The 13,767-nt window shown below is 38.4% G+C and overlaps 1 protein-coding gene across 1 annotated transcript in view; it reads right to left on the bottom strand.

Moving 5' to 3' along the window:
• Positions 1-5,332: 5,332 nt before the first annotated feature.
• sdc2 (syndecan 2) overlaps positions 5,333-13,767 on the bottom strand; it is a 75,001-nt gene continuing 66,566 nt past the window's right edge. The window contains exons 4-5 of the mRNA XM_022211837.2: positions 12,466-12,595; positions 5,333-8,496 (exon numbers count right to left, since the gene is read on the bottom strand). Coding sequence (XP_022067529.1) covers positions 8,333-8,496; positions 12,466-12,595 — 294 coding nt within the window. The 3' untranslated portion in view covers positions 5,333-8,332. The remainder of the gene's footprint in view (positions 8,497-12,465; positions 12,596-13,767) is intronic.

Raw genomic sequence — 13,767 nt, 5'->3', positions numbered from 1 at the left:
TTCCAGATATTAAAGTGGTTTTCTTAGCTTGCAGCGTTTGAATATAAATAACCAAAAACATGAAGCTGTATTAAAATCCACTGCAGTTACTGAAAATTTATGGAAACAGACAATTATTCAAGACGACTGGTAAAGATCTGGTTTTCTACCTCGTTAACTTTTTAAACAAACAAACTGTATTCTCACTGACACTACTGTTCAAAAGTTCAGTCACTTAATGCTCTTATTTTTGAAAGGAAAGTATTTTTTTCAATAAAGATAACATTAAATGAATAATTAATCCAGTGTAGGCATTATTAATTTGGTAACCCACCCCGTTGATCTAAAAAATTTTATATTATTAATTTCCAAAATTTTTGCTGGAAATTTACATTACTGATACTCCGATTTCCGACGCTCCTGAACGCAACTTCGTTGTTCAACTGCACCTGAATGCACCAATGACGTGAGTTTGATCTTTTGATTGTATTTCTTTGGATTTGAAGACGTTTCCTGATGCCGGAGGAGAAGAGGAGCAGCTTTGTACCTTTGCGGTTAGAAGACTGTGGCCGTTTCTCAGTACGTAACTGTCCCTACCTGGTTCTCACGTACTCAGAAACGTCATCATGGAGACTGCATCGGACCAGACTAGTGAGTATAGATATGAATCAGTAGATAGGACCATAGATATGAATCAATGGATAAGGACACTCCCTGTTGAGCTGCATGCTGGCCAACGCCTAAAGAACAAACTAAAGTAACGGAGCCAAACCCGGTTCAGTGAAGAGAAGCAGAGGAAATGTTTGACTGCAGACATAAAGCAGGAAGACACTGAGCTGCTCAGGTGTTCCTAAAGACACCAAGCAGCCACCTGGACAGCCAATAGGAACACAGCTTACTGGAAGTCCAGAGGGCTGGCTTAGTGAAGGACATTTAGTTTAAAGTTGAAGCAGAAAGTTCACAAAGAAAGTTGAAAACCACCTTCTGATCCCTGAAATCTCTGAGTTTTCACACAAAGAACACCTGAACATGTCAAACTGGTTCCACAGTAGAACCTTCACTGTAAAAACGTCATAGTATGGTGTGTTGCTCAAAAAACATTATGACCGGCTGTCTAGGGTCGCCGAGGAGCGGCACAAAAACAGGACAAACGCTGGTTTTATTGAACTTACAACAACACAACACGTGAGCAGAAAAATCACAAAGTCTGTCTTTAGTTCAGCTGAAAATATTAGTTTTTGTCTTTTTTATTGATCAAACTTTTCAGGAAATAGATGAAGAAGAATTAAAGCTCTCATGTAGAAGTCCAACTTCTTTTGGATCCCTGTGGAGAGTTTAATCTTAGAGTTTGTAAAGCTGTTGAGTTTTTAGAGTCACATGGATTGTTTTGACATTTAATAGAGAGTTTAGTGTCTGATTGTAATTCTGTTCAGTGAATGGATCATTTAAGTTATGAAGATATGTTTTGTTTTTATTGTTTAGTTGCTGATGTGGTCAACCTGAAGCTGTTGAGTGCATTAAAATCCTCCAAGACAAATGTTACAAAGTGGTTGCTGGAGTTCTTTCAGTTATGCAGATATTTATGGAAAATACTGAAATGTGTTGTGCTCATCCAGCCACAGAACTTTCATCCATATTTTACTCGAAGAACCATTTTAATACTGCCTGCCCTTGCTCTGTTTTTTCTGCTTTTTTAAGCTTAATGGTTTTTTTTTTTTATTATCCCTTAATGTTATCTCTATAATAAGATTTGAAAAGGGCAAATTTGATTTACACCAGAATGCAGGAAATAGGATCAATAATTTTCAAAATTTTCTGGGGGAGGGCTCCCAGACCCCCCCATCAGCATCAACACAAACCAAATCTCACTCTGAGGTCTGCTCACAAGTTGGCAGCCCTGATCTCATTGAGGTTCACACTTTCACGTTAATAACTACATGTCAGCTGCTTGGTTTTAGATTGAGCACCAAAAAATCCCAATAATATCAAAGTTTTAGGTAAAAAAAAAAACACCCTTTTATAGCAGATTTAAAAGTCGCTTTCCGGGTTTCCATTTAATGTGATCGGTTGGCTGACAAGGAGTGAAAGTTAAGCTATAAAATAAATGAGAATTATATGTTGTTTTGTCTAAAATGTAGCTGAGAATGCAGTTCAGTTGTGTCCAAATATAATTTTTAGGAGGCAGGATTGTGCTAAGCTAAGCTAACTAGCTGCTAGCTGTAGCTTCATATCCACTGGGTGTTTTAAATCTGATATGTAAGAACTTAAATGCTCAGAAGCACCTAAATAAAGAGTAAAGCAGAGCTGGTGCAGGTTTAACGACAAATACAAGTCAGAAACGAAACAGAAACGACAAAAACCAGACACAAAACGACAAAAACCAGACACAAAACGACAAAAACAAGACAGAAAATGACAAAAACAAAACACAAAATGTCAGAAATAAGACAAAAAACAACATACATGCAACAGAAAATGACAAAAACAAGACATAAAACAACAGAAACAAAACAAAAATGACAAAAACTGGATACAAAATGACAGAAACAAAACAGAAAATGATAAAAACGACATAAAACAACAGAAACAAAATGACAGAAGCAAAACACAAAACAGCAAAAATGAGAAAAAATGACCAAAATAAAACACTAAATGAGAAAAACAAGGCATAAAATGACAAAAACAAGACACAAAAGAACAACAGCAAAACACAAAATGACAGAAACAAGATATAATATGACAAGAGCAAGACACAAAACAACATAAATGAGACATAAAATCAAAACACGAAGCCCCACGGCAAAAAGAAGACAGAAAATGACAAAGCAAGACATAAAATGACAAAAATAAGACAAAACACGACAAAAACGAGACAGAAAATGACAGAAAAAAGGCACAAAGTGACAAAAACAAGACACAAACCAACAGAAACGAAACAGAAAACGGCAAAAACAGGACACAAAACAACAGAAACAAGACATAAAATGACAAAAACAAGACCAGAAATGACAGAAACGAAACAGGGTTGTGCTAAGCTAAGCTAACTAGCTGCTAGCTGTAGCTTCATATCTGTTGGGTCTTTTAAATCTGATTTGTAAGACATTAAGCGCTCTAAAGCACCTAAATAAAGAGGAAAAACAGAGCTGGTGCAGGTTTAATGTCGGATTATCTGGTCCGATTTCACCGGTTAATAAATATAAACCTTCATCCTTGGAGAGTTTCGTCAGAACTCGTGTCCGCTCCACTTTTATTTTTCATTTCATTTCACTCTGCTCACGAAACCCGGTGCAGATTAATCCCCTCCGTTGCTCTAATCTGCCACAGATTAGGGCAGTAAAATGATATGCTGCAGCACATAACCACACCAAGATTACTCTGCTTCGCCCCGATAATCCCTCAGACTTTTAACTAACGTCAGGACAGCCCGTTTTAAAGGCACACTCTCATTTTTACACGTCTCTACTTATGGAAACACTGAGGGCAGCGCTGCTTTGGGAGGGATTCTGGCCTCTGTTAGAACAGCTTACCTTTGAATAATTAGCCAAAGGAGCACTTTGTTTTTTAAGGCGGTTAATGAGGCATGAATGAAGGCGTCTGCTCTCGGCATCGGAGACAAAACAGTCGCTATGAGATCCCAGGGGAAGTTTACTCAGAGGTTTCTAGAATAAAAAGTGGAACTTAGATCTTTAACTGACGCAAAACCACACTGTAAAAGTCCTGCATTTGAAATATTAAGTACAAATATGTAAGTATAACCAAGAAAATGTGCTGAAAGTGGAAAAAGTGGTGGTATTTATAGCAGAAGATGAGATAAAATAACATAAAACTTTAATGTGAAGGAAATTCTTTAGTTTTCTACATAAAATGAGAACAAATTCAGTGTTTGTCGGCAAAAAAATAAGTTTTAAGTCGGATAAATTACTGAAAATGTTTTTTTTTTTAAAGTAAGACTAAATAATACTAGACTTGAAAAAGCAATATGTAATACTGCCAATTATTTTGAGGTAAAGAATTAATATCATCATGAAATATTGCACATAAAATGTAAATATTTGCACAGGAAATTCAAATATTGCACCTGAAAACTTAGTTTTAGAAATACAGGAGTAAAGTTATTTCATAGATGATAATGAGATATAGAAACTTTGCCCCTGAAAAGTCAAGTATTGCTCAGAAAATTAGAAATATTTGCACATGAAATTAAAATACTGCAGCTAATAACATAAATATTGCAGATCAATTGGAATATTACTTTATAAAGTCATAAGTTATACTGGCTGTAACTTTGATATAGCAAAATAATATCACAAATGATAATGAAATATTTCTCATGACTATTAAAATATGAAATGTGATATTGAAAATTTGCACTTTAAAAGCAAAACATTGCACATAAAACTGAAATATTTGCACATGAAATCAAAATACTGCACCTGAAAAGTTTAATTTAGAATTAAGTTAGTAATTTCACACGATAATGAAATATTGCAATTTAAATTGAAATTTTTACACGCGATAGAGAAAATTTGCACCTGAAAAGTCAAATTCAAACTTACATATTACAGCTTAATGGAAATATAAATACGTCTAAAAGTAATAATTAATACTGGCTATCATTCTGAGATAGTAAAGCAAAATCACATGATAATGAAATATTGTGTATAGAATTGAAATATTTCACATGAAGTTGAAATATTGCACCCGACAAATGAAATATTGTACTTTGCATACACATTTTATATATTAAAATAAAATATTGCACATGAAATTAATATATTACACATGATACGAAAACTGGTATTGCACAAACTACTAATAAGACTAATATTGTAAGTTAAATGATTGTGCAGATTTAGGCGTCCAATGCTTCACACGTCCCCTAAAACTGTTATAATATGACTTTCCATTCATGCAAAAGCAGGATTTTTCTGTTTTAGCTGCTTGAAATGGAGTTTTATTTGAACTTTTTGTACGGAACTGTAAAGAAAAAAGAGTTCATTTTCATCATCTGCTGGTTGTTTTCTCCAGTAATTACCCAGATCCCAAAGCGATTCCTTCATTGTAAGGGTGGATTCTGCAATATTTAGCTGGTTAGCATGTTTAGCTAGTTAGCACAGGTCAGCTTTAGCTCCTCCTGACATCAAAGTGTGGATTAAATCACAGACTCCACCTTTAATCCATTGAACAAACCCAGAAATCTCTGAAAAGACTCTTTAGTTTCTCCATGGGCTGAGCTTTAACTTCAGTCTGATCCTGTCTAAACTCTGTCTGACTCGCTGCTTGTTCACATCGGGAAACTTTTTTCGAACAGATCGTGGAAGAAGAAGCAAAACAAGACGCCACACGCTGCCGATATTAGGCCACAATGTTTATTCAGTAGTGTTGTTTCAACTTATAGGTACAATACTGTCAGCTTTGTAAGACTAAAAAAAAGTTACCATTACAGTCATCCACGCTCACAGAATGCCAGTCTACACCTGCACAACGGCTCCCAATGGTAGGCACTTTGAAGGTTTAAAACATTTGTGAATATACATTTATATATATTTATATATCTTTCCATATACTAATAAGCAAGTCGGACTCAAAGGGAACTAAAAGAGTGAAGAGAGAGAGAGAAGAGGAGGAAACAACATGATGTGGCCACGATGGAGAGGATGGAGAGGGAGTAGAAATACTGTGAGTCTTTGGGTTTCTCAGTTTAGTTCAGTACCTTCAGTCCGAGAGAGGACGACAGCGACGAAGAGGAGGAGGAGGAAGGACCAAGAGGAGCAGACAGACGGAGGGCGAAGCTGCAGGAGGGAGTTTAGGAGGGAAAAAAGCTGCTGCACCAACTTCACAGCAAGTCCATTTAAAGCCCAGGAGGCAGAAACTCACTGCAGCTGTTCTGTTTTGTGGCGTTTTAACGCAGAAATGCACCAAAACAAACCTCCTGCTTGGTTTTAAACCCAACAAACAGCCTAAAGTCTTTAGAAATGATCCCGAACAGTGTTTTTTAGATCAGATCTAACCATACGAAGATCCATCCACAGGATTAGTTCGTTGTGTATGTGAATGCATGCTGGTTGCATTCCGTTGTGTTTCGAGCTACGTTGCGTCGTATCGCCCCGGTGTAAAGGTTCATGTCCACAGGATCTGTCTGTTTCTCACATCCCATTCATCGTCTACGTGAAATGCAACGCGTCTACATGCTGGCTCGTAACCCCAAAGCTATCCACCGCTCATTTGCAAAAAAACAGTTTGATTTCTGCTTCATGCAAATCAGGCGCGGGGAGTGAAAGTCCAGCAAATCGCGAAACTTTTGTCAAACGTCTGAACCACCCGTTGTTGAACTAAAATGAGGACAGATTTGGCAGCTTATTTCTCACCTCAAATGCTGTCAGAAATACTTTTCTGCCGTTGACCCTGTTGCTACAGTAAAACCCTGTGTTGACAGTCTGATTCTGAAGGATGAATTTATGATGTCCAACCAGGCAAACGTTCAACAAAAGCATCTTCAATCTCGGAAGTTGTGGTTCTTCTACTGTTTGGTCTCTGGATGGCAGCCGCAGACCCTCCTCTGCTTCGTGTAAATGAGGCGTGGGGAGCGAAAGTCCGACGAATCGCGAAACTTTCGTAAAATGTCTAAACCTGAACTAAAGCAAGTGCAGATTCAGCAGCTTATTTCTCACCTCAAATGCTTTCAGAGGTACTTTGCGCTGAACTGTTCTTGTATTAGAAGAGAAAGTTTGCGACTGAGCTGCCAAGTTGGTCCGATGCTTCTACCGGACTGAAGCAAATCAGCTGTTGTGACCAACTAGTGGCTCACCAAGCGGGCGGTATTTAGATGTGATGCCTCTGTGGACACGTAGCTTAACATTCTAGATTAACCCCCGCGCCAAAGTTTGCCCTGTATACATGAAGATTAAGCACGTTCAACTCTTAACTATCAAGCTATTTTGTTTTTTACAAAGAAGTATGCTCAGCAAGTGAATCATTATGAAAGAACAGAACTAGAATGTCCGAACTGACGAAGTTCAAATCAAAGGACAAACTGAATTGAATACCAAGAAAAATTTATGCTATAAGCGAAACATTGTCAAAGAACATCTGCATTGGCTGGTGTTACCTTCAACTGTTTCTACCTTTTGTAGAGAGGTAGAATAAAACACCTCAGACGCTTTCAGACATACTTTGTGCTGAACTCTTTTCGTAATAAAAGGGAAAGTTTGAGCCGCCATGTTGGTCCGACACTTCTACCGGACTGAAGCTAAAGCAAGCGATATTCAGAGGCAACGCTTTTCCATGTAAGAAATAAACGCCCCTGTGGACACGCACCGTAACACTGGAGGTTTCTGTGCAGGATCATTTATGGGTTTGTGCTCTGCATGCTGGGATCTTTGGGCCTAAAAGCATCGGCACATCGACTCCACGCAGCTCTGAAAGGAGACGAAGCGGGATCGACAGCTCGACCGGCCGCGATCCGACGGGATTAGAAAGGAGGTGGAAGCGAGGGGGAAGGTCTGCAGGAGATAAAAACACTCCACGAACAGCAGAAAGCAGTGAACGGATGTGCAAATGTGGATTTAACTAGAAAAGAAACGACACAGAACAGAAGCCAGATTTGTGATTTTTTTCCTTGAGCCCTGACACATTTTCTTTAAAATCTTTTCAAGACCTGAAAATAAAACGAGAAGACGAAGAAGTCGAAGAAGAAGAAGAAAAGGCTACACGAGAAGAGAACAAAGACAGAAAATAAACTGATGCCAGAGCAAATAATAAACATTGTAACCTGAAGGAACATTTACATTTGACCGTTAACAGCGTTAATGTGAAGACCAGACAGCTTCATCAAATCTACAAAGGCATTTTTTTTAACATCAGAGAAAAGATAAATTAATGAAATACACCTTTAGAGATCAACATCAGACATGCTAGGACAAAATAAAAAGAAAACAAAAATGAAAGTAGGTTCGATACAGAATAATTATATTCAATTATTTCCACTTTAAATTGTTTTTCTTTACAAAGAACAGACTGCTACAGTTAAAAGTAGTCAGCGGCTAAAAACGGCTCCAGAAGCGATCGGGTTTCTTCGCCTTTACAGATTCGGGGTTTTTATTTTTTCAAATAATACACAAAATGTTTAAATATACTCAGATTTGCCATAAAATGAGAGGTTTTCATTTAAAAAAAAAAAGAAGAAAGAAAAATTACAATACTCTATGCAAAAGCTTTTCCTTGAAGCTATTTTACCTTTAATCAACTCGTTTTGCTGTTTGTCGTGTTTGAACGGGTTCGCTGTCGACGGCGCCGGCCGCAGCTCCGACGGTCGCTCGAGGTTCAGTCGATCAGGTGACGGGTGGGCGGGACTTTATGCATAAAACTCCTTGGTCGGGGCCTTCTGATAGGCCCCTCCGGAGGGTTTCCTCTCTCCGAGGTCGTAGCTGCCCTCGTCCTTCTTCCTCATGCGGTAGACCAGGAGGAGGATGAGGAAGATGGCGAACAGGAAGCCGATGACGCCGCCCGCGATAACAGCTGAAACAAAGAGAGAGAACAATCAATGCACGGATTAATTGCGTCTTCTGTCTTGTGCGGTCGATTGCAAAATCAACCGGCGGATTATCAAAATTGATGGCTTAAGTGTGTTGAAACCACAGACGGCTGTCGAAACCGATGCAGTTGCTTCACATCGATGGAAAAGAAGAAAGAAACAAAACCTCAATCCATCCCAGGAGAGTCAATCGCGTTCCTAACTTCACATCTGCTAATGTGCTGGTGAGTTTAAAGCTCCATTTAGAGGTCATTAGAGGGGAGGAGGCCTGAGTGAGTTCACTTCTGCATGGTCTGTGTTCCAGTGAATCCAGTTCAGACTTCAGAGGAAGAAGCTGGAGGCTCGATTCTTTAGAATCGGGCAGAGAGACCGTCAACAGCAACCAGCACAGCAACGCTTTAATTGAATCTTGAAGGCAAAATGTCAGCAACACTGACTGTATTCCAGATCCTGTGGTGCATACGAAGTGTTACAGTCAAAACTACGCATACATGGTGCAATCAAAAGGTTCTGCATCAATAAAAAGCAAAAAAAAAAAAAGATTTATATTTACTTCCTGATAGAAGCAGTCTCCTTGTGCGGCTACTCCCAGAGCTCCTGAAACACTTGAGCTCCCTGGAAGTCCAGTTTTTGTTTGCATATCATGAACTATTAGCAATTTTTTCAACTTGAACTAAAATTTTGTGGAAGAGACAGAAGTCCCAGGGAGGTAAATCTAGCAAGAACGGTTGGTGGAGAATGACGAGTGTTTTGGTGAGCAACTGCTGTTTGGTCTGTGGGTGGTAGCAGCAGGTCCTCCTCCGCATGAATTAGATGTTAGACGTCCAGAATCACCACTAAAAGATGCAAAACTACCCTGAAAGATTCAAACTTAGCACATAAACATGCAAAATGACCACAAAAAACTGAGAAAACCACCACAAAAACAGACAAATCACAAAAAAGGTAAATATAACACAAACAGACCAAAGCTACCACAAAACAGGTGAAATTGCAACAAAAACTCAAAATAATAAAAAACAAACAAACTGTGAAATCACTACAGAAACGACCAAAATGAACAGAAAGAGACACAAAATCACCACAATGAGGCAAAACTACCCTGAAAGATTCAAATTTGGCACAACTTCACATTTTCAGGGTGAAAAACTGGTACAAGCTGCAACTAAACTAACTAAGAAAGCTGGAAAATCACCACAAAAAGAGACCAAAATGCAAAAAGAGACAAAATGACCACCAAGAAACAAAATCAGCACAAAGACTTATCTTCAGCGGCAGAGATTTTTTCATTTATTTGAATTTTGTGATGACTTTGTGCTCTTTTGTTGTCAGCTGCTAGCACAAAGAGCCGCCAAACTGCCTTTTGTTGTGGCCTAATAAAGATTATTCTCTTTGAAAGTAGTTTTTGGGTTCGGTGCTCTGTTGGTTTTGCAAAAAGACGTTTTTTTCCACCGTCTGATGCATTTTTTAATGTGTTTTATGGTTGGATTGGGAGCTGAAACGGACACTAATCAGCGGTATAATGTTCCGAATGAGGGAAGTCAAACCCAGGACGTCCTGTGCAGTGAACCAACCCACTAACTGTGAGTGAAATCCACCCACTGGAATCCCCCCTCTTTCAATTATTCCTGTATGAGGCTCTTTTTAATCAGTTTAGCGTCTCTGCTGGAGCTCCGATCTGCCCTCTGCTCCACTTCGGGTTTCCACATGTCGGCCGGCCTCGTGGGTTTTAAGACGTTTGGCACATTTACAGCCGCCGTAATGCAATACCGAGCCGACGGATGAAAATTAGATTAAGGGGAATTATTTTTATAGGAGTCATACGGGGCGGGCGAAGACTGATGGCTGTAATCTAGAAGGAGGCGACTCAGGTACATACATTTCAATTTTCTATCCGCAGACTTTCTACCACTGATCCTATTTCTTTCCATCGCAGCCCGGGGACAATACGCTGCAGATGAAATGAGTCGATCAGTCCCGGTTCGTCCTTGTTGCTTCTGCTCGTTGCCAACACCAGACGGATCTCACAGCAAAGCCGGAGCGAGGCGCCAATCGGTCGGCATCTGAGGGTCGCTGTGATTCTCGGCTGGATAAAATCCCTTTTTTTTGACGCTCTCAAAGAAACGTCCTCGATGCTGCGAACTCTGCGAGGTCCCACTGAGGGACGCAGAGCGAGTTTATTAGCGTAATTATTCAGAGAGGAAGCTCAGGTGGGAAAACTCTACCTGGGTTTGAAGGACTCACCGAAAACACGCCGACACGTAAACCGACGAGACGATCAGACGGCAAACTGAACAGAATAAATGCACCAAAGAGCTCGTTGTCAAACTGATGGAATATTAATGAGATGGTTTAGCTTTTATCTAAATATAAAGCTAGTTCTAGCAGCTGGTTAGCTTAGCTTAGCATAAAGACCAGACATGAAGGTGACATTTGTGCACAATAACTGCTGTAGCTCAATAACTAATGCTAAGCTAAGCTAACTGAGAGTAGCATCAATCTGTTTCATTTATTTCAAACAAGAGAACAGATAAACTTATTCCATTAAGATAATGTCTGTTAAGGCTAAAGTCTGAAGATTTAATCAAATCTAAACTGAAAATGACGATAAATAACAAAAGAAAATCACTTTGTTCTGCATGTCTCATTTTTAAAATTTGCCAAAAAAAGACTATTTGCTTTAGCAAGATTGCGTAAATAAAAAATTCTGCACTAGCCTGTGGATCTGCAGCGATAAAAAATCTCAAAATCGCCTCCTTCAATGTTTTATTTATAAAAAAGGTTCGAATAACGCAAAAAAGCACCTCTGCACTGATCAGACTGTAAAAAACTTGAAACTCTGCATTATCTTGTGCATCTGCCAAGAGAAAAAAATCTTGATATTTTGTCGAAATCACCTCTTTCAAAATGTTTTATTCATATAAATGGTGCAAAATGGTGTGAATAGTGCAAAAAAAAAAAAAAATCACCTTTGTGCTAACCGGATACGGTAAAAAACTAAAAATTCTGCACTAAACTGTGGATCTGCAAAGAGAAAAAAATTATGATATTTTCTCAAAATCACCTCCTTCAATAGGTTTTATTTGTATAAAAGGTGTGAATAATGCAAAAAAGCCCCTTTGCACTAACCACATACGATAAAAAAGGAAAAATTCTGCACTATCTTGTTGCTCCATAAAGATAAAAACTGCTGATGTCTTAAAATCGCCTCCTTCAATATGTTTTATTGATATGAAAGGTTCAAAATGGTGTGAATAGTGCATAAAATCACCTTTGTACTAACCAGATCCTGTAAAAAAATTTAATTTCTGCACTACCGTCTGGATCCGAAAAGGTAAAGAATGGTGATGTTTTCTCAAAATAATCTCCTTTAATATGTTTTTTTTAATATAAATGTTGCAAAATGGTGCGAATAGTGCAAAAAAAGCACCATTACATTAGCCAGATACTGTAAATAACAAACAAACCTAAAAACACAGTGAAGAAAAATGTGACAAAAAGGACAAAAACCATCCAGAAACAGATGTTTGGTATTCGGATTCTTAACATAGCTCTCTATATTTCTATGTCTGATTTATAGGAGCATAACTGAGTGTCTTCAAAGGGAATCACTGAGTTTATTTCTCTGATATAATATTCTAACATCTTGACTTTTTTATGTGAAGCGACCTGAGATGACTTGTGTTGTGAGTTCGCTTTATACAAATACAATTAAGTCAAACTTAATTCGCTTCAATTCAATTTAGTCTTCTTTGTATAACTTCAATCACAACTCAGGTCACCTCAGGGAACTTTTCCAGATTTAATGATGCTAAATTACAGAAATAAACCAAATGATTTCCATTGAGCAGCAGCAGTGGGAAAAAAACGTCCGTCAGAACCAGGTTCAGGGAGGTCAGCCGTCTGCCTCGACCTGCCGGGGTGAGGTTCGGTTAGTTGTGTCTGTTGTTTACCTGCCAACACCTCCGTCCTCTGGAAGAGGTTTTCAGTGCGGACCTCGATGGGCTCCTGAGGCGAACCGGGAGCGCTGGTCGTACTGGTCATCTGGTTCCTCTGCATGTCCTCTGTGACTGGAACTGGAGCCTAGAGGATGGAAAAGACGGTTAAAGGTTGATTTATTGATAATTAACCTTTACAAGGTTTGCAGAGTTTAAAACTGTCCTCAAGATCCGTTTGAAATCTGAGCAAACCTTTTATTTACCATTTTTAACTGATTTTATTTATGCATAACCCTCAATGATGAGCTTTATTTGTGATTTTTTGTGTATTTATTGCCTTGTGGTTGTTCCGTTTTTCTGTACCTACCCAGAGACAACAGATGCTAATTAGCTGCTAGCTAACTCTGGTGCGATTGCTGTTAATTGCGCAACTGTCCCGGCAAAAATAAACAAATACATTAAGCAAAACAAAACAAAAACATTCTCTCCTCAAGTATTTCTTGTCCAAATGTTGAGCAAAGTTGGGTACAGGTGGGCTTTGTTTGGCATTATCCCTAATTTTCCTTCCAGGTGTGAACACGACAGTAAATATTTAGGAATTTGTCGGTGGATGAGAAGACTGACAAGTTTAAAATCTATTTATTATGGAAGTACAGCCAGCTTCAAGTTAGCTTAGCTTAGCATAAAGACAAGAAACAGATAGCTTGGTTCTGTCTGGAGGGAACAAAAATCTGCCACCAAAACATCTTTTCTGTAAATTGTGTACAAAAGCTGAAGAAAAAAGTGATTATTATTATTATTATTATTACATATTTTAGTACATGAAGAAAAACAGATGTTACGTAGGGTTTTTTAAAAAAATACAAAAATATTAATATTTACACTGGTAAATAAATAAATAAATAGGTTACTTCATACCACCAATTTTATTATTTAAAATTATTTTGTAGATAAATAATTTAAAAACAACAACAACTTTGGTGCAGCGGCTGTTGTATTAAATGTTCTGTCTCAGCTATAAACTGATCGTGTTAGTGAGTTATTTTCCACGTTCAGACATGTCATTGTCATCAGATATCATCTCTCTCTTGGCAGGAAAGTAAAAACACTCGTTTCCCAGAATTATTTCTGTGAGAAAAAACTAATTAACTTGGCAAGAAGTGGAATGTGGAGGCTGAAATGGAACAGTTAAACCTGTAGGGGGCGACAAATCCAGATTTGAAGAAGGCTTTTTTTTTTTATCTGGACCCATGTTCTGTTTAGTTTTCCCCCAGAGATGAAAGCTGATAACCTAAATGGAACCGAGCCAAAGCGTTT

The sequence above is a fragment of the Acanthochromis polyacanthus genome, chromosome 11 (genome assembly GCF_021347895.1).
Source record: "Acanthochromis polyacanthus isolate Apoly-LR-REF ecotype Palm Island chromosome 11, KAUST_Apoly_ChrSc, whole genome shotgun sequence".
NCBI classification, from domain to species: domain Eukaryota; kingdom Metazoa; phylum Chordata; class Actinopteri; family Pomacentridae; genus Acanthochromis; species Acanthochromis polyacanthus.
Note: the sequence above shows the minus strand (reverse complement) of the source record. Positions and strands in the feature narration are given on the sequence as shown.